General features: G+C 43.8%; 1 protein-coding gene across 2 annotated transcripts in view; it reads right to left on the minus strand.

The window, feature by feature from the left end:
- Positions 1-22,206, minus strand: part of FNDC3A (fibronectin type III domain containing 3A) — a 379,001-nt gene that overhangs the window by 210,466 nt on the left and 146,329 nt on the right. The window contains exon 6 of one of the 2 annotated variants that reach the window (XM_030200475.1): positions 9,711-9,977. The exons of the other annotated variant lie outside the window; for it this stretch is intronic. Coding sequence (XP_030056335.1) covers positions 9,711-9,977 — 267 coding nt within the window. The remainder of the gene's footprint in view (positions 1-9,710; positions 9,978-22,206) is intronic. 2 annotated transcript variants of the gene reach the window in all.

Raw genomic sequence — 22,206 nt, forward strand, 5'->3', positions numbered from 1 at the left:
CAGCTACATCCGCTCTGAGATGCGACACTGAATGACTGTGACACCTGCTTTCAGAAGATAGACCTGGTCTGAATCCGAGACAGAGATTTGCTGTGGATACAGCTGGAGTCTAAGGACAAATCTGTGCCAACCTCATCAGGAGACTGCCTCAGAGACAGCATGGTGAGATAACAGGATTTACTACCTATAGTCGGGGATTAGTGATTGGTGTTTGTCTGTGATAAGATTAGTTAGGTCATAACTCGTGGTCAGGGAATAAGCTGCTAACAGTTGTATTTTGCATAAGAAGTGTAGTATAAGTTTCGGTATTACCAAATCAGGTTTGTGTAATCACTTAGAGGGGCATAATCGAACGAAAACGTCTATCTCCATGGGCGTTTATCTCCGAGAACGGGTCCGTGAAGGGGCGGACCGAACCGTATTTTCGAAAAAAAAAATAGACGTCCATGTTTTATTCGACAATTTGTGAGCTGGGCGTTTTTGCTTTTCAGTGATAATGGAAAATGAAAGCGCCCAGCTCAAAAATGAATAAATCCAAGGCATTTGTTCATGGGAGGGGCCAGGATTCGTAGTGCACTGGTCCCCCTCACATGCCAGGACACCAACTGGGCACCCTAGGGGGCACTTTTACAAAAACAAAAAAAAAAGGTAAAAGAGCTCCCAGGTGCATAGCACCCTTCCCGTGTGTGTTGAGCCCCCTAAATCCCCCTCAAAACCCACTGCCCACAAGTCTACACCATTACTATAGCCCTAAGGGGTGAAGGGGGGCACCTACATGTGGGTACAGTGGGTTTGGGGGGGTTGGACGACTAAGCATTAAGCAGCACAATTGTAACAGGTAGGGGAGGGTGGGCCTGGGTCCACCTGCCTGAAGTCCACTGCACCGCCTAACAACTGCTCCAGGGACCTGCATAGGGAGGTGGGTATGACATTTGAGAGTGAAAATAAAAAGTTGTGAAACATCATTTTTTGTGGTGGGAGGGGGTTAGTGATCACTGGGGGAGTCAGGGGAGGTCATCCCCAATTCCCTCTGGTGGTAATCTGGTCATTTAGGGCACTTTTTGGGGCCTTATTCGTGAAAAAACAGGGTCCAGGAAAAGTGCCCTAAATTCTAGCTACAAACACATACTTTTTTTCCATTATCGGTGAAAGGCGCCTATCTCTGTTCGGGTAACAACCATGCCCCTGTCCCGCCTTCACCACGCCTCCGACATGCCCCCGTCAACTTTGTACGCTTCCGCGATGATGTGCAGTTGAAAACGTCCAAGTTCGGCTTTCGATTATACTGTTATTTGTTTTTGTGAGATAAACGTCCATCTCCCGATTTAGGTCGGAACTTGGGCGTTTTTCTCGTTTGATTATAAGCAGGTTAGTATTCCAGTGAGATTCATTTTGTATAGTCTTTATTTTGGTAGCAATCTGTTTGTTATTATTATTATCAGCAAGTTATATACTGTATTTTGCTAAGCCTTGCTGCTGATCCATTATATATATATTCTTTATTTATGAATAAATAATATATTACATCTGTGGCTTTGGTTTCGTTTTTTCTAACAGCCAAATTTGGTTAGGTGCCAAAGGGAGGTCCTATTTCCCCCTAGCACGAGTCCAGAATATTTGCTTGGGCAGAGTTCTGACCTCTAGGACCTTGGTATAAATAATCTGTTGGGAGCTGGTTCCCTATAACACTTATTTAGACTACCTACAACTCTGATACCACTTTGGGAGGAATTTTGGGTGGGTTTGGAGAACCACCCTGTCTTGGTAGAACCTAATATAAGGAGGGTCCACCACTAGGGTTTGAAGTTTGCGTACTCTTCTGGCAGAAGTGCTACTAAGAACAATACCTTATAGGCAAATAATTTCAGGGAACAGTAATAGAGTGCTTCAAATAGAGGTTTCATGACAGCTGTGAAGACGACACTGCAATCCCACACCACTGAATCTCACTATCAAGGGATAAACAGAAACTGGTTTACTACCAACCAGAAGAAGTGCTGTGAGAACAGTTCCAGAGAAGGAGAAATCTTCATTGGTAAGAATTTGCTAGCAAATTGTTTTTAAACTTGGGGAAAGATAGACTTAGAATTAAATAGGTAACCTCAGGGACCTTATTTTTTAGTTACTCAGCTCACTTAGGAAAGAAGTTTAAGGAATTGCTTTTCTTAGTACATAAAGAGGGGCATAATCGAAAATGGGCGCCCAAGGGACGGGACAAATCGTATTTTCAAAAAAAGATGGGCGCCCATCTTTTTTTCGATAATACGGGTTGTGCGGGGCAAATGCCTAGGATTTGGGCGTTTTTGAGCTGGGCACTATTGGTTTCAGCGATAATGGAAACCGAAGGCGCCCAGCTCAAAAACGAACAAATCCATGGCATTGGGTCGTGGGAGGGGCCAGGATTCGTAGTGCACTGGTCTCCCTCACATGCCAGGACACCAACTGGGTACCCTAGGGGTCACTTTTACAAATTAAAAAAAAAAATTAAAATAGCTCCCAGGTGCATAGCACCCTTCCGTTGTGTGCTGAGCCCCCCCCCCAAATCCCCCCCAAAACCCACTGCCCACAAGTATACACCATTACCATAGCCCTAAGGGGTGCAGGGGGCACCTACATGTGGGTACAGTGGGTTTGGGGGGGGGGGGTTGGGGGGTTCAACATTAACCAGCACAAGTGGAACAGGTATAGGGGGGATGGGCCTGGGTTCGCCTGCCTGACGTCCACTGCACCCACTAACAACTGCTCCAGGGACGTGCATACTGCTGTCAGGGAGCTGAGTATGACATCTGAGGCTCGCATACAGGCTGTCAAAAAAAGTTTTTAAAGTTCTTTTTTGTGGTGGGAGGGTGTTAGTGACCACTGGGGGAATCAGGGGAGGTCAACCCCGATTCCCTCCGGTGGTCATCTGGCCAGTTGTGGCACTTTTTTGGGACTTGGGTTATGAAAAAAAAGGGTCCAGCAAAAGCGACCCAAATTCTCGCTTCTGCCGCCCTTTTTTCCGATTATCGGCCAAAGGCGCCCATCTCTCCTCGGCCAATAAACTCGCCCCAGTCCCACCTTCACCATGCCTCCGACACGCCCCCGTCAATTTTGTTCGTTCCCGCGACTGAGTGCAGTTGAAGATGCCCAAAATCGGCTTTCGATTATACCAATTTGGGCGCCTTTGCGAGATGGGCGCCCATCTCCCGATTTGGGTCGAAATATGGGCGCCCATCACTTTCGAAAATAAGGCCGAAAGTCTCTGCTACAGCTCTATAGGCTAGCATTTAAGGGGGACTTTTTTTTTTACAGTTATACAGTATCAGTATAAAACAGCTCATAGGCACAGGAAGCCTCAGTTTAGACTTTAAGTCCCACCCACCTCTGGCTTGACCTCTGATTTATTGGCCATTGAACCAATTAGGAGAGTATAAATTTAATTAGTAAAAACAAATAACAGTCAATCCCTTTTTATAGGATGTATAGGGAGATTCAAAAAGATTTACACACTCATAGAAAAACTGATAAAGCAAATTAGATAGAAAAAGGGAGACAAAAGAAGAATTCAGTATAGGCTGATGCCACAGCTGAGCTAAATTTTCAGTGAGTCTAGCCATAACGATGAAAGAAACAGAAAAAGAAACAAACAGAGAGGAGCAAAACTTAACTTAAACATGTTTCATTGCTCTTTCACCATCTGATAAGATCAAACGATGAAAGAGCGAGGAAACATAAGTTTTGCTCCTGTCTGTTTCTTTTTGATTTTCTGGTGCTGGGACATTTTTGAAAATATTTTGGAAAGTCATTTATACATTTCTGACCTTACCGTAGTTTGTAGGGTTCCTTAGGGGAGAGTGTATTCAGATTTTAAAGTTTTTCACACTCATTTTTTAATTTATTACAAATTTAAAACAAATTGGAGAAAATATTTCTTCACTAATTAAATTCTGGAATTCGTTGGTATAAGCAGATAGTTTAGCAGGGTTAAAAAAAAAAGGTTTGGATAATTTCCTTAAAAAAAGTCTATAAGCCATTATTAAGATGGACTTCGGTAAAATTCACTGCTTATTTCTAGGATAAGCAGCACAAAATCTATTTTACTGTTTTGGGATATTGCCAGATATTTGTAACATGGATTGGTCACTGTTGCAAACAGGATACTAGGCTTTATGGACCTTCACTCTGTCCCAGTATGGCAACATGTTTTTATAAACGTGCTAATGGCACTCAAATGTACTCTGAGTTAGTTTTGAGGACAGAATCCAAAAGATGGAGGATGTACTCCATAAGCATAGGCACAGAGCACCTAGCAGGGCCGAGTGCTCTAGCTGCACACCAGAGGGAAAATCTTTTCCACTTGAAACAGTAACATTTCTGTGTAGGTGGTTTCCTAGAAACTTGGGAGTATCCTAGAGACTCTGCCACGAAGGTTTAATAGTGTCCAATGTTACCATCAATCTGTTCCCATATGGCTTATTACAGGAACATTGGACATTAAAGGGTTAAGAAACATAAATCTATGTTGTCAGGAACCAAAGAGTCAGAGCTAGAGAGCGAGGATTTGGATGGAGGAGGGACCCCTTGTTCTGTATTATTAGGGTTGGAAAAAGATCTTACTTCAATGGCTCCTTGGACGATAACACTAGGAGAAGAGGGAAGCAAATTTGATGTGGCTAGTAGGGAGCAATTAGAATCATGTAGTTTTCCCTATGAGAGGTAGTGAGGGAAAGACATATACAAGGTCCATTCCTCAGTGTAGCAAGAAGGCATCTGGGGCTGTACAGTTGGGAGCACAGATCCTGGAACCAAAGCAGGAAAGCTGCTTGTTCTGAGGAGAAGCAAAGGGGTTTATCGCTGGGGTCCCCCCACTACTGGAATATTCAACTAAATACAGAGATGCTGAGGGACCATTCATGAGGTTGAAAGACTGCTCAATTTGTCTACCACAACATTCTGTTTGACGGCTAGGTAGGTGAACAGCTCTTATAGAGATGTTTTGAGAAGCTGCCTGTCCATATCTGGATTGCTTGCCGACAGAGATCATAAGAACCTGTTCCTCCTTGTTTGCTCAGGTAATACATCGTAACCTGGTTGTCTGTGCAAAGGAGTATTATCTGGTCAAGAATGCGGTCTTGGAAAGTTTTGAGGACGTTCCAGACTGCTCGCAATTCCAGAAGGTTGATATGTCATTGTTTTCCCCCTGGGGACCTAGAACCCTGTATGTGGAGACTGTTGAAGTGAGCACCCCAACCTACCATAGAGACATCCATGGTGAGGACCTTGTGATGTGGAGGGGACTGAAACAGAAGACCCTAGGTGAGAGTCTGGGATATCGTACACCTATGTAGAGAGTGGTGCAGCTGTGGAGTGCCTCACATACAGGCAGAGAAACATTCTGTGGCTTGGGACCACTGAGAGGTGAGCGTCCCCTGCGGAATTTGTTAGTGGAGTCAAGTCAATGGTATTACATGGACTGCTGAAGCCATGTAACCGAGTAGACAGAGCATCTGATAAGCAGAAACTTGGGTGCACTTTAACACCTGAGCAGAGAGATGCAGTATGTTGCCTGCTCTCGTTGAGGTAGGAAGGCTCAGCTCTGAGTAGTGTCAAGGACAGCCCCGATGAACTCTAAAGCCTGAACAGGTTGAAGATGTGATTTTGGCTAATTAATCACAAACATGAGTTGTTCTAGGAACCATACAGCGGATAGAATGGAGGTCTATGCTGACTCCCAGGAGGCTGCCTTGATTAACCAGTCGTTGAGGTAGGGGAAGATGTGTATGTCCCACCTGCAGAGCATTGCAGCCACCACAATCAGGCACTTCGTGAAGATTCAAGGAGCTGAAGCCAAGCTGAAAGGTAAGACCTTGTATTGATAATGCAGAAACACGCAGCAGAAGCGGAGAACTTTCTGTGCGCAGGGAGAATAGGTATGTGCATGTATGCCTTCTTGAGATCTAGAGAGCAAAGCCAGTCGAGTTGTATTATGGGAAGAAGTGATCCCAGGGAAACCATGCAAAATTTTTCTTTAAGTCTCACAGGTCAATAATTGGCCATACTCTCATCCCACCTCTTTAACATTGCTTTTGACTCGTAACCACTTGTAACCACTCGCCTCCACCTACCCTCCTCTCTTCCTTCCCGTTCACATTAATTGATTTGATTTGCTTACTTTATTTATTTTTTGTCTATTAGATTGTAAGCTCTTTGAGCAGGGACTGTCTTTCTTCTATGTTTGTGCAGCGCTGCATATGCCTTGTAGCACTATAGAAATGCTAAATAGTAGTAGTAGTAGTTTTTTTAGTATGAAAAAGTATCTGGAGTAGAACCCTCGACCCCTGTCTGGCAGAGGAACTGCTCTATTGCATTCTGCTGCAGGAGGGCAAAGAGCTCCTCTTGAAGTAGTGTCATCTAGAGGGAGAGTAACCTAGACTCTCTTAGTGAATGGATAGAAGGGTCTTTCTTTCCCCAACACACAGCATAACCATACTGTATTATATGTAGCACCCAACCGTCAGAGGTTATAAAATACCACCTCTATTGAAAGAGGATCAGCTTTCCTCCTACCAGTAGATTACCTGGTGTATATCACAGAGGCCATAGCAAGGTGCAAATCCTCCATATTTCTAGTTTTTATTTTAATATAGCTATTTTGCTTTTCTGAGCTGGGAGCAGACATGACATTGCAAGACAGCTAGAAATGATTTTATTTTCTGGTAATTACCTTTCTAAGGCTGTAGAAATTTGTGGTTTGGCATTTGGCCTATGCTAACTTGTGATTAAGTTGCTGGTCAGCAACTAAGAGACAGAGACTCCTATGACTAAAGCCACCTGCAGTATCCAGATAAACAATCAGAAGGAGAAGTAAGTGGGTGAAACTGTAACTTCAGCAAGAGGATGGGGGGACTAGCATAATGACTATGCTTAACATGGTCAAACTATTATGCTTATGTGCATGACAGGCCCTAACTGTCCATACAATGAGGGAATAAATGATAGAAGTTGGAAGATGGTAGAAAGTGCTGGAACAGGATTCACCATAAAAGGAAATAGAATGTTCTGGAAAGATGCATATTCATTAAGTAGGAAGGGTAATTAAGATAATGAAGAAGGAAAGAAATTTATATAAGAAGAAATAGAACTAAGGATGGGGGGCCTCAGTGTGTCTACACTAGTAGGTGGACATATTGACAGCTCCCAGGGAAAACTCTGTTTATTTGCTACATATTATACTCTATTGGGATTTCTATTTTCTTTAATATCCGACTAATTGCTTATTGGCTTCTTTGAATAAACATTTATTAAGTCTAATACTGATTTAGTAGCCAGAGCTTTTTCTTGCCTGGGGTTCTGCCTGGGGGAGAAAAGATTTACTCAAGGGTCCAATCTCCAGGAGACCTCCATACGGCTACTCCTGTCTCTGAGGCAAAGACAGAAGTATGCACTGGCACAGACAACTATACTATGGCAACGTTCTCCAGGATGGAGTAAAAAACTGGGTTCTTGTTTAGTCTGAGAAGGAGTCTGAAATGAGGAGAGGGAGTGTAAATATACATATATATATATATATATATATATATATATATATATATATATAACTGTAGCATCAAAATCCTCCTGAAACTCCTAGAAAAGGAGGTAGCAGAAGTCTGTGGTCTGGACAGAGTTTTTACAGTATCTGTATGTTTTTTAATTAGATTGGTTACAAAGACGATGAAGTGGCCAAATAAGTTATCTCCATGACACGGGACATCTGCTAAACAGTTCTGGACAGTTGATCTGAGGTAGGAGACCATGAGCTAGGAAACATACTGTACTGCTGCTACTCCTAAGACAGAAATGCATGAAAAGACATCAAAGGCTTGCCTTGCCAGATATTTATGACAATCTATAAGTTTCCTGTGAAGCAAAGGAGAGAGTACACTTATTAGACATTTCAAGTAAATTGTGGAATAAAAGTTGATAATCTAATATGCGATTGGTTAGCATTGAGGCCTGAAATGTTTTTCTGCCAAAAGTGTTCTAGCTTCTCTCCCTGGAGTAGCAGAAGCATGATATACTGCATTGTGAGTACATTTTAAAGCAGATTCTAAAACTAAGGAATGGTGAATTAACTGTTTTTTTCAAACCCAGTGCATTTCTGTATCCTGTACACTGTATCAATTTCTTTGGAGCATCTTCAACGGTCGGAGAAGTCTCCCAGTTTTTGATCAGAGTATTCTTCATAACTGTATGAAGTGGAAGAGTGATTCCTTCTCTAGGAGTCATAATCCAGAACTTCACAGGAGTTTTGAACGAGGCTCCTCCTCTGTCTCCAATTTGAAAGCTATGGCCAAAACCAGGGAAGTATATACTTTCTGGAGGAGACTAGCATCTCTTAGATGGCAGAGAAGAATCAGATGAAATGCCATAAGATTCCTCAGCTGAGAAGTCCTGTGGGTACTGATCTATCTCCCAGGAGAGATCTGAGTCTACTTAAGAAAGCGGTGTGGGTGCAGCCTAAGTTATAGCCTGTGCAAGTGTATGAGATCTCGAAGGCTCTCTGAGTAATTAGTTGGAGGGAAGGAGAGTGGTCAATGAAGCATGGACGCTTCCCATGTATCGAAAGTGTTGGCAGAGTGCCTGGAGGGATATCAATAGCGATGCTTCTTAGGTTTTTAACGCTACAGGTCCCTCGATACACGCGGCATCAACAAAGAGGACAGAGTCCTTCTGCTTTTGCAGTACTGAGTCCGATGTCAGACTTTCCAATGCTGCGTCAGTACAACCGATGTCGACCTTCGATGTAGATTCTGCATCTCCTGCCGAATCTCCTGCCGAAGCAGAACCAAAACGTTTTTCACGCTGGACCTTGTGGGCTTTAAGTGTCTTCACTTGGATGTGCAGGCAGAAGCCATGCTGTATGTCTCGGGACTCCGGAACCAAGCACCGAACACACCAGTTATGGGGGTCTGTGCCGTAAATATTCCTATTGCATCAAGTACAGTTCTTAAAGCCTCTCGGAACCCTTGTTGACAAGGAGGGGAAAAATAGTCAACGCAAGGTCAAAAGGTTCAATGGCTAGGGGAACTCAAATAGTTCTGAACCCCAAAACAGTTCATGCTTCCTGAGGAAAAGAAGGGCCCAGAGGCCCAAGGAGCTGAAAAAGAAAAAAATGAAATCTATAAATTAAACTAAAATAATAAAGAAAATAAATAATTATGAAAAAAGATATCCCATAAAAGAAAAGGCACCAAAAAGGTAAAGTTTGACACACTAGGGAGAGATTAGAAATCCAACATCTCTGCTCCATGGATGACTCTAGACTGCTGGCCCCATGCTCGAGGGTTCAGCAGAAGAATACCCGCATATGCGTGATGGGGCACTGTGTCAAAGTTTTAAAGTGACAGTGCACTACGGCAGTACCCGCAATGGGCTCCATGGATGATGTCAACCACTTGACACTATCATATCTGACTGCCCTTGAAGAACAGCATTTATCTCTTCTTACATAAATATTAGCACAAATGAAAGTAAAACTTTGGTTAAAACCATGCACGGTATAGGCTCAAAGCCCTATAACCAAGAACCCACTTAAAGTTACAAAAAGAGGGCATTCTTCTTACATATAATGAACCAAGGTAATTTATACCTATACAAAGAACAGACATCTTATAAAGCTACATACAACAGCAGCATGCACACAGAGAAAGAGATTACAAAGGCAAATATTTTCTTTTCTAAATAATTACCTTGCATTTCGGCATCTGCTGGAGAACTACTATTTCCTCTGAGCCTGTTCATTGTGGTTCCCGTGGCTATACTAATTACATTCTGTCCTTTCATAAGTCCATTATGTTCATTTGTTGGAGAATGACATTTCTGAGGAGATGATGGGGGACTACTCAGTTTCTCTTTTGGCACAGCGTGTCTATCTTTTAATTTTTTTTGTAAACGTTCATATGTTTTGCTGGACCTTTCATCCCTAAAGCTGGATCTTCCATGTGTGGTGACAGAATCTAGAACAAAAATTACTAATGCTTTAAACACTGACATTGCAATGCACAAACGTACTGTTACTAGTCCTTTTGGAACACACTGGTTTATGTAGTGAAATATTATCTCTTAAAAACATATTATAAGATTATAACTGGGTCAATATTCAAAAGTACTTATACACTCTGCAGTGGGGTTGACTGCTTAAGTGCTTTAAAAATAATTCACGCCACTTGAATGGATACTTTGGCCATATAGTTATATGGCCAAAGTTATCCATCCAAAAAGGGTGCAGGATTTGTGGAGTTCCAGGGGCAGCACCACTTAGATTTATAACTAATACTTCTAACAGCAATATTCAGCCACTAAATGTACATGTCTGACAACCAAGCAGGCAGTACAAATAGCAAGTATAATTTGAATCATTAATTTCCAAGTTAATAGAATAGATTGAATGGCACCATCTAAAACAGACATTTCCACTGAAAACTTGTATATTTGATGTTTTAAAATAATATGCTCACTGCACAGCTGAATATTGACCCCATTTGCTAAAGACACTTGCTTCATTCTTAATAACCACAACTCTTAGTAATCTGCCTGTGTTTTACGGGACAGGATAAAAGAGGTACATGGGTACTGCAAAAACAGAAGGCACCAAGAAAGGCAGCTAGGTGTAAAATCAAAGTTCAAAAAAATCAATACAATTAATTCGGTCACAGATCAAAATAAAGTTAAATAGGTAAAAATGGAATACAAATAGGTACACATACAAAGCGCACAAATGGATTTTGATGCAGAAATGGATTACATAAAACTAGGACTGCAAGTTAATCACAATTAACTCTGCAATTAATGCATTAATTATTCATCACAATTTAAAAAACTAATTACATTACAGCATCTCTGGTCTCCTCCAAAAATCTCTTCTGCTCTGTTACACTCTCAACCCGCCCTCAGTGCAATCTGGCATTTTCCCCTCACTTATGTCGGTCTATTTTAAAGGTGGTCTTCCACTGGTCCCCAGCAGTGGCAGCACTGCACATAGGCTACCTGCAGCCTGGTTCGAAGCTTTACCTATGGCTTGTCCTGCCTTCTCCAACATCGCTTCCTGTTTCTGCATGGGCAGGACGGGTCAGATGAAAAGCTTCGGACCAGACTGCAGGTAGTGTAAGTATAAAGCTGCCACTGCTGGTACCAACAAAAGACCACCTTTAAGGTAGACTGGCTGGGGGAGGGGGGACTGAGAAAGGTGGCAGACGCCAAAACCTGGATGAGGGTAGAAGAGTGAGCTGCAGGGGTCACCAGTGGAAGCTATGGCTGAGGTGGTGAGCTGAAGAGCAGCTACAGAAAAGCTTGGTGCTGCTCACTACCAAGTTTGTGTCGCTGCTCACAGGGGTGGAGGGAAATGAGAGAAATAATGGACCTGGGGAAGAGAAGGAGGGAAGAAAGTGAAAGGGAGAGATGTTGGATCAGGAGGTGGGAGGAAGGGAGATCAGTCCTTTAGGGAAGGGAAGGGGGATGGGATTTGGTATACTGCCTTTCTGTGGTTACAATCAAGGCAGTTTATACATTATACTGGTACTTATATTGTACCTGGGCAATGGAGGTTTAAGTGACTTGCCCAGAATCACAAGGAGCTGCCATGGGAAATAAATAAATAAAATACATTTAATTGTACAATGAATCACATTAAAAATTTTAATCTAAATGAAGTCCTAAAAAAAAACCCAACATGGCTATGTTTTGGCAGAACACTTGTATCTTGCATTAAAACTCATGTATATTATCTTCCAAATAAAATACATTATACAGATTAAAGACAGAAGATTCTATAATTATCAAAATTTGGTGTGACAATTAGTATCTTTATTATCCAAAAGTTTTTTGAAAATCGTAAATGCATCAGAAACACTAGTCTTAGAGCCAGAAGACATTTAGAGGTATTGTTATTAAGGATGGAATAAAATGTGACACTTGATCTTAGCTAATAATTTCCTTTCCTTAAGTTCTGCTAGACCAATCCAGATGAGTGGCTTATGTCCCTCAACCAGCAGAACGAGGCAGAAAATATCTTTTTTTGCAGTGGTATACCAAGGATGGGGCGGTTGGGGCTGCCCGCTCCAGATGCACACTGCAAGGGGGTGCAAGGAGTAGTCGTGCAGCTGTTGGCCCCGCCAGTTCCCTGCTCCCTCCAATATTACTTCCTGTTCTGGGGCAGGTAACTGGCGGAGCAGACACCCACACTGCTCCCTGCACCCCCAGGAGATAAGAGCAGTGTGCTTGGGGGGGGGTGTACGCAGTGGCAATCCACCCTGGGTGGCAGCCAACCTAGGAACACCAGTGCTTTTTGAGATCTCACTTTTCCTTGCCACTGGCAGAAAATACTGACATTTCACTGACGTCCTTACCAGTATAAGGTGTGGTGCAGCCCTAGAACTTGCCATTATATTACTGTTAAAGAACCTGAAACAAATGAACATCACAACTCAATCTTACATAATACATGAGAACAACATTATAGATCGAGATCATGGAACAACCTTATAGATCAACACCATCGATCAACATTCAGGTTCTCAGACTAAGAAATACTTTCCCTAGGACCACCACCAGAAGCATCCTGAAATCCTTCCCTGGCAGGTCCTGGATAGGTCTAGGAGGAATCCAAAAAGGAAATTATCAGATAACAACATATTTCACTTTCCTTTTCATCCTGCTATGCCAGTCCAGACAAGTGGGATGTACCAAAACTTTAAGGATCCAGGGTGGGACAAAGACTAGACTCTGACAGAGTGTAAGCAAGGTGACACGCCTTTCACTCCACACAAATGCCTGCCATACTTGATCATGGTAAGAGCGACACTTAAGAGGGAATACCACTATAATCTTATTCATTACTACCTAGGGCTCTTCTGAATCTAACACTCAAGCTCTTAACAGTAGCAAGAACTTCTGAACTCCCTGAAGCTAGACAATCACAGTTTAAGGCATCCACTAGAATTCTGAGTCAACACATTCAGGATTATCCATTCCCCTGCAGCCCGAGTGAGCAGCCATGCATGAAACAAGAACGATGAGAGAGACATCTCTAAGAATGAGAAACTCAATACTGAAAACCATGAACACAACCTAAGGCAAGTACAGCAAGCTTGGGTGCAATATTACCATAGCTGCATGCAGACCACACACAAGGCCTCATAGAGAAGGTCTCTGAAGAATTCTGAGTCTATGAAGCCAATACCAAGAAACATAAAACATAGGAAAATGTAGACATATAAAGACCATATGGCCTATCCAGTGTGCCCATCCATGCCATCTACTCACCCTATTACTCCCTTAAAGATCCTATATACTTGTCCCAAACTCTCTTGAATTCAGATACTGTTTTCGTTTCCACCACTTCCACCGGGAGGCCGTTCCACAAATTCACCACCCTTACCTTAAAGAAGTATTTCCTAAGGTTACTTCTGAGTCTATCCCCTTTCATCTTCATCCTATGCCCCCTCATTCCAGAGCTTCCTTTCAACTGAAAGACTGGCTTCCTGTGCATATCTCCCCTCTCTCACCTTTCTTCCAGTAGGACTTGAAGACTGCAGACTTCAACCACTGAAGGATGATCAAGCAGTGCCCCTAATAACCAGCCGAACAATGTGTAAGAAGGCTACTAGAACTCTGCTTTAACTACCACCTGCTAAGAAAACCAAGACAAGACTCTAGTAACCCTTCATGTCACCAATCCGCAAATGGAACAACCACTCACAATGTCCACAGATGGCAACCTACAGGGGCAGACGAGACTGGGATAACTCCTGCCCTCCTGCTAGACCCAGGAAGTCCCTTTTAGGTGCCTGGCAGAGCAATAGTGGGTTTCAGGCTCTGTTTTGAGGGGGATGTTTGAGTGCAAGGAGAGATCAGGAATGGGTTGGATCATCTGTAGACTGCTGGCACCTTTAAAAGGCTGAAGGCCTAACTTTTGCTGTGTTTGCATTGCTGTTGCCAGAAAATGTGATTTTTCTGGATGCAAAAATGCAAATGTATATTTACTGCTGTAACAACTGGGAATTACTCCTCTGCCCCCAACCCCTGACTAGACACTAAGACCACCTCCTTGACAGGGGGGTCTGTTTTGAGGGGTGGGCGACTAGATTTAGTGAGTGTGAAGTCTTTTTTGGGTGGGGAGAGAATTGAGGGAGTGAGCAGGATCCTTTGTAGACTACTGGTCTCTAATATTTCTCCTACGCACATCAAAGCTGGTGTTGTCATTCCATGAATAATACAACTTGATAACTTAAAACTGCTTTTATGCAATTTACATAATAATAAAGTGCTCTGCATGCATTTGCATTTTACTATTTATCTTCTGTTACATTGCCAAAACATGCATTAAAGACAAATATACAATTTTGCCAATAAATGCACATTTTGTTAGTCACAATTATGTAGCATCTTAACACAGATTAGTAACTACCCCCTTAATGTAAAGTCAATCACTATATGCAGTCCAACTAGGGGTAAGATCCTTCACATCAGATGAACTAAAATCATCTAACTGAATATAAAATGTTTGTTAAGCAAACATGAATCATATTGATATCCTGAAATACCAGAACAGCAACGTATGCTAATATTTACAAAATTTGTTTCCTAACATACATTGGATGGCACTGCTGAATACAGGTACATTTGAAAACATCTAAATTAAATGTGCGCAAATTATATTTTCACTGTAAAGCTGTATGCCTACATTTTATAAACATAGTTTTAAAAACAAAGTTTGCAAATCCATAAATATAAACTACTTATCCAAGAACAATTCTCTGTGTAAATTCCCTGTGAAAACTCAGGATCAGTGGGAATCATAAATGTTTACACAAAATATACATGAAAAGAAGAAATTAGTCCTTTAGTCCCGACTAGATCAGTCCAAAACATATGGGTTATATCCATCGACCAGCAGATGGAGAGAAGAGAAAAAATAATTGTGTGATTTACCCCTTAAGAACACTGTGCAGCTTTAGAATGCTCAATACTTCGAATGACCATGCACCTGTACTCCTGATAAACCTTTCAGTCAAAAGCTGTATTTATCAATTTCCTTTATCAGCAAGACACTATCGTACTCTGACACATAATTCTCCAAAAGGGTCAAGAGCTGCCTCAGAATCCGATAAGACAAGTTAGATGAATTGCAAAATAGAAGCACATCAAATTGAAAAATAAGACAAGAGAACAGTTCAGAATGGAAACATGCTCATTAATATTTAACTAAGGAGGGCTTCTGGAATGGGCTAGTAGTTTATAGTTGGTTTATCTTTCCTTAAGCAAATAGCAAGGCAGTGTACAATTAAAAAAAAAACAATATACAAGAAAAGAACACCATTAATTTTAGAGAGAGAGGATAGACAGGTGATATAGCAGGGTGGAGGATAAAAAGAAGACTATTGGGAGGAATAGATTCAAATAGCATTCTTAGGAAAGGGGGATGGGAAAAGATTGCGGAACCTCGTAGACCTTTGTGGCATCACCAACAGTCGACTGGATGTTGAAGGTTTTTTTCAAATAGATACATTTTCAGCTGAGATCTGAAGCTAGGATACGAAAGATCAAGTCAAAGAAAATGTGGAAGGGAATTCCAGAGCAAAGGGGCAGTTCAGAAAAAAGCTCTAGTTCATGTGGATATGTAATAGGCCTGACGAACTGAAAGAATCTGGAGGCTCTGATTGTTGATGGAGCAGAGGGCCCAGGTGGGGCAATAAGGAAAGAAAGGTAGGATGGTGAGTTGGAATGTAAAATCTTATGGGTTAGAATGAGAATTTTAAACTGGATATGAGGTGATATGGGCAATCAATGATGATGAGTAAAAAGAGGTGTGACTATCAAAGCAGGTAGCATGCGAAAGAAAAAGGATAGCTGTATTTTGACTTGTTTACAGGCACTGAAGTTGAATATTGAGGAAGGCTGGAATAGATGACATTACAGTAGTTGAGTCTTGACATCAGAAATGCATAGAGAATGGTCTTCTGTGCAGATTCATCTAAGTAGGAGCAGATCGAATTGCCTCAGGGAGAAGAAACAGGTCTTAAGGAGGGAAATTTGTTAGTTAAAGGAGAGCACTTGATTCAGAATAATACCAAGGTACCTAAAACATGAAACAAGTGAAATAGGGACATCAAATAGTAAAGGGGAAAGAGGAGGTGCTACATAGTTGCCTGTAATCCAGCAAGCTATCCTTTTGGAAGGATCAAGACAATGATGATTTTTTTGAAGCCACAGTGATATTGCTCCCAAAGCAGTATTTAAGGTAGGCAGATTAGGGGAGCAAAGGCTGGTCCTTACAGGAAAAAGAATATCATTGGCATAATAAAAATCATGAATACAAAGATCTTGTATCAGAGTAGTGAGAGAGGGCTTAGAAAAATATTAAATAAGAGAGAAGCAAGTATAGAACCCTGTGGGATATCGCAACTTAGTGGAATGGGCTCAGAGTAGGAGCAGGAGTGAAGGATATCAGCATTAGCTTATACTGTGCAAGGCCCTAACCCCCGAAAGTTAGCCTGAGGTTTTAGGGCCTACTCTGTGTCAGCCAAAGACTTCTGGGAAAGCAGCTCTGACATTCCCCCCTCCCCTCCTAGTCTGATCCCTGGGAATGTCTGTGTAAAACAGTACACCTGTGCTTCCGAGCAATAAAAGCCAGAACCAATGGTCAGGAAAAACAAACAAATTAAACCTCTGTCTCCATAAACTGTAGCCTTCACAAGAATTCACACCTCCTTGGTAAAACTAACCAAATTATATCACAGGCTGGTGCATGGGAAAAGAATTCAGAGCCAGATGCATCAACCAAACATAAAAAAAGCAAAAAAGGAAAAGCTGTTACCGAATTTAAAAAAAACGAACAATGCAGCAAAAAAAACAAGTCGCACATGTTCGGTGCGGTATTTGAAAGTACAATGCATCAATCTGCTGGAATCCCCGTTGGTAATTGGCCCCTAAAGCATGTGCAGAGCAGCTAAGCGTTATGCTGGCTGCTCTGCGCATGCCACACACGTCAACCCCCCCCAAAAAAAAAAAAAACCAAAACACAAACACGTGGATCGGGAGGGGGCAAAGGCACTCGTCAGGAGCGTCCTGTATGGACGTCCTTGCCCCACCCCCCCCGCCCATAGTCGCCGCTGCTGCTCCCCGCTTCCTCCCCCAGCATTAAATAAAAACACAAAGCTTTAGGAGCCCTGGCCCCCCTCCCTTCCTGTCTCTAAATTCTTTCTCCACACAGCTCCGCCTCCCTCTGCCCCATGCCCCGCCCCCCCCGAGATCCTCGCTGTCGCTCCCCCCTCCAACCCCCCCCACATTACCAGGCCGTGCAGCGCCTCTCACCTCTGTATGAAGGCGCTGCACGGGCAAGACGACCATCAGATCGCTGCAGTCTTCAGGACGTCTCTCTCCTTCTCTGACCTGGCCCCGCCCCCGTCTGACGTAAGAAACCTACTTCAGACGGGGGCGGGGCCAGGGCAGGGAACACGAAGGAGAGAGACGTCCTGAAGACTAAGCATTCTCTTGGACTATTTCAGCTGAAAAGAAAGACAGTTCAGAAGAGCAAACTATTGAAAATGTTTCACAGTATCTGTACAGGTCAGAGAGGGCCTGATAAAGAGAACCTTTTGAGAAATGCCTTTCAGCACTGTAAAATGGAGGGGGGGGAGCGACGGCGACAATCTCGGGGGGGGGGCGGGGGGGCAGAGGGAGGCGGAGCAGTGTGGAGAAAGAGTTTAGAGACAGGAAGGGCTCCTAAAGCTTTGAGTTTTGTTTTATGTTTTATTTAATGCTGGGGGAGGAAGCGGGGAGCAGCAGCAGCGACCACGGGCGGGGGGGGGGGGGCAAGGACGTCCATACAGGATGCTCCTGACGAGCGCCTTTGCCCCCTCCTGAACTTTTTTTTTTCAGTTTTATAGTGATGCAGGGGGAGCGGGGAGCAGCAGTGACCTCGGGCGTCAATAAAAGACGCCCCTGACGCGCGTTTTCGCCCCCCCCCCCCTCGCTTTTTTTTTTTTTGTTTTTTTACATTACAGTTTTCAGTCAGATAGCCCTAACGACAGGTACAGACCTGTCGTTAGCTTTCCAGCACTTTTCCTACGTTAGGGTAGTTGGAAAACTTTGATGCATCTCGTTTCAATGGGGTTTCTAAACAATTTGCTCATCTGCATTCTGTTTTCGTTTTCTGCTACCGTGGTCGGAAAATGGCCTTTAATGCATGCCACGGTTCGAAAATTCTTCATTAGACGGTCGTTAAAGGGTCATTAAAGCTTAGTGCATCTGCCTCTCAGTTATTTAAACCCAGAGAAGGAAAAAGAGATGGATAGACACATCCACACACACCCTCCTATCTCAGTCATTACACATACATCCCCCTTCTCAGCCCTGACAGAGACACTCATTCACTCAGAGAAATCAGGCAGACCCCGAGACGCACAGAAGCAGTGCTGTATTATCTTTCTGTTCTTTCAAATATTTATTTATTAAAGTTTTTGAACAATTACATATTGACAACCTCTTTATAACAGTCATGTATCACATACAGAATGTTTGAACTTCAATAACAAGAAGCGGTGTATCCCCAATCCTCCCCTCCCCCCTGTCCCTTCCCATCAACCCCCCTCCCCCCTTGTTACCAGTGGAATATCGTAATATGAGGACTGTATTATAGCAGTCATAGTCTTGGTATAATCAGTTTAGGTGCATCTAAGTCTATCCCATTTTGTGATCGCCAGGCTCGATATTGTTCCCACTGTATATTGAATTTTGTTACATGTCCCAATCGTATAGCTGTCATTTTGGACATTTGGTAGTTATCTTTCTGTTCTAAGTGCTGTAAGCCTATTTCTAGATAAAATACCTTTCGCCAAGACAAACTTGTGTGTTGTATTATTGTGCTACCAAACCCACTGCCCCTAAGAAGTGAGCTCAGGTCCAGAAAAAGGAACCCAGAACCAGACCAGTGCCAAAGCTGACATCTGGGACCATAATGGACAAAGGACACAGTGCAGTTAATAAGGAAGTATGTGAACCAAGAGCAGACAGTGCCAGAGATACCCAAGTTGCGAACACTAAGTAGAAGTTCATGATCAACCAGTTTGAAAGCTGCTGTGAGGTACAGAGAAACTAGAAGCACTATATTGCCACTGGCAAGAGAAACATGAAGGTTGTTTTAAAAGGCCTTTCAGAATGATCTTAAAACTGTGGCTAGGACAGATGCTCAACAGAAGCAGGTGAATTGCATTTTTCCTCTCTATGTGGTCAAAGGGTTGCTTAAAGATGATACATTCTGCAATTTTGAAAACAAAGGGCAAATTAGAGATGGGATGATAGCTAGATGATATGTCATGATCAAGAGATTTTTTTTAAGTGGGTGCACCAGGGCAGGTTTCCTGAGAGAAGGAACTGATCCAGAAGTAAAACTACTGGCAATCATTTGCAGGAGATAAGGAAGAAGACTGTGGCAGGAAGAGTTGAGCAAAGAAGAGGGAAAGAAATCAAGCAAACAAGTTATGTTGAGGGCATGGCTGACAATTCTGGTGAGAACAATTACACCTGGCAAGGACCAGCTTCCAGTAAGAGCAGGTAGAGAAGACGGGCTGTTGACAGAAGACACTAGATGTGAAGTGTCTGTGGAAGTAAGGGTAACAGAGGCTTCCAGAGGGAAATCATGGACAGATGGGGTCATCACCAATGTTGTAGGGGAAAGAGGAACACAGCTGTGAATACTGGGGGCAACCATAGAGCTGAAATAGCCAGGTGAGTGGCTGTGAGGGAGCACACTACAGAAGGAGTTGCCAGAGGATATGTGGACGTGGAGAACTGAAAAAAAAAAAAAAAGATTATTTTGTCTTTTTGCAGCCTTTTAAATCAGTGCTGAATAGATGGTCTTTTTTGCTAGTTTAACACTGGCATAACAAAAGGGTGTGTAACATCTCTTACACAGCAAAAGAGAGGCAATAAAGCAAATGCTACATACCTGTAGAAGGTATTCTCCGAGGACAGCAGGCTGATTGTTCTCACTGATGGGTGACGTCCACGGCAGCCCCTCCAATCGGAATCTTCACTAGCAAAAGCCTTTGCTAGCCCTCGCGCGCCAATGCACACCGCGCATGCGCGGCCGTCTTCCCGCCCGAAACCGGCTCGTGCCGGCCAGTCTCATATGTAGCAAGACAAAGACTAGGGAAGACACAACTCCAAAGGGGAGGCGGGCGGGTTTGTGAGAACAATCAGCCTGCTGTCCTCGGAGAATACCTTCTACAGGTATGTAGCATTCGCTTTCTCCGAGGACAAGCAGGCTGCTTGTTCTCACTGATGGGGTATCCCTAGCCCCCAGGCTCACTCAAAACAACAACCATGGTCAATTGGGCCTCGCAACGGCGAGGACATAACTGAGATTGACCTAAAAAATTTACCAACTAACTGAGAGTGCAGCCTGGAACAGAACAAACATGGGCCTAGGGGGGTGGAGTTGGATTCTAAACCCCGAACAGATTCTGAAGCACTGACTGCCCGAACCGACTGTCGCGTCGGGTATCCTGTCCACACATTCACATCTCATTACTGCCTGCAGCAGAAGACCACGTCGCAGCTTTGCAAATCTCTTCAATAGAGGCTGACTTCAAGTGGGCTACCGACGCTGCCATGGCTCTAACATTATGAGCCGTGACATGACCCTCAAGAGCCAGCCCAGCCTGGGCGTAAGTGAAGGAAATGCAATCTGCTAGCCAATTGGATATGGTGCGTTTTCCTACAGCCACTCCCCTCCTGTTGGGATCAAAAGAAACAAACAATTGGGCGGACTGTCTGTTGGGCTGTGTCCGCTCCAGATAGAAGGCCAATGCTCTCTTGCAGTCCAATGTGTGCAGCTGACGTTCAGCAGGGCAGGAATGAGGATGGGGAAAGAATGTTGGCAAGACAATTGACTGGTTCAGATGGAACTCCGACACAACCTTTGGTAAGAACTTAGGGTGAGTGCGGAGGACTACTCTGTTATGATGAAATTTGGTGTAAGGGGCCTGGGCTACCAGGGCCTGAAGCTCACTGACTCTACGAGCTGAAGTAACTGCCACCAAGAAAATGACCTTCCAGGTCAAGTACTTCAGATGGCAGGAATTCAGTGGCTCAAAAGGAGGTTTCATCAGCTGGGTGAGAACGACATTGAGATCCCATGACACTGTAGGAGGCTTGACAGGGGGCTTTGACAAAAGCAAACCTCTCATGAAGCGAACAACTAAAGGCTGTCCTGAGATCGGCTTACCTTCCACACGGTAATGGTATGCACTGATTGCACTAAGGTGAACCCTTACAGAGTTGGTCTTGAGACCGGACTCAGACAAGTGCAGAAGGTATTCAAGCAGGGTCTGTGTAGGACAAGAGCGAGGATCTAGGGCCTTGCTGTCACACCAGACGGCAAACCTCCTCCACAGAAAGAAGTAACTCCTCTTAGTGGAATCTTTCCTGGAAGCAAGCAAGATGCGGGAGACACCCTCTGACAGACCCAAAGAGGCAAAGTCTACGCTCTCAACATCCAGGCCGTGAGAGCCAGGGACCGGAGGTTGGGATGCAGAAGCGCCCCTTCGTCCTGCGTGATGAGGGTCGGAAAACACTCCAATCTCCACGGTACTTCGGAGGACAACTCCAGAAGAAGAGGGAACCAGATCTGACGCGGCCAAAAAGGAGCAATCAGAATCATGGTGCCTCGGTCTTGCTTGAGTTTCAACAAAGTCTTCCCCGCCAGAGGTATGGGAGGATAAGCATACAGCAGACCCTCCCCCCAATCCAGGAGGAAGGCATCTGATGCCAGTCTGCCGTGGGCCTGAAGCCTGGAACAGAACTGAGGGACTTTGTGGTTGGCTCGAGATGCGAAGAGGTCTACCAAGGGGGTGCCCCACACCTGGAAGATCTGTCGCACTACACGGGAATTGAGCGACCACTCGTGAGGTTGCATAATCCTGCTCAACCTGTCGGCCAGACTGTTGTTTACGCCTGCCAGATATGTGGCTTGGAGCACCATGCCGTGACGGCGAGCCCAGAGCCACATGCTGACGGCTTCCTGACACAGGGGGCGAGATCCGGTGCCCCCCTGCTTGTTGACATAATACATGGCAACCTGGTTGTCTGTCTGAATTTGGATAAATTGGTGGGACAGCCGATCTCTGAAAGCCTTCAGAGCGTTCCAGATCGCTCGTAACTCCAGAAGATTGATCTGTAGATCGC

Source organism: Microcaecilia unicolor, chromosome 4 (assembly GCF_901765095.1).
Source record: "Microcaecilia unicolor chromosome 4, aMicUni1.1, whole genome shotgun sequence".
NCBI lineage: Eukaryota > Metazoa > Chordata > Amphibia > Gymnophiona > Siphonopidae > Microcaecilia > Microcaecilia unicolor.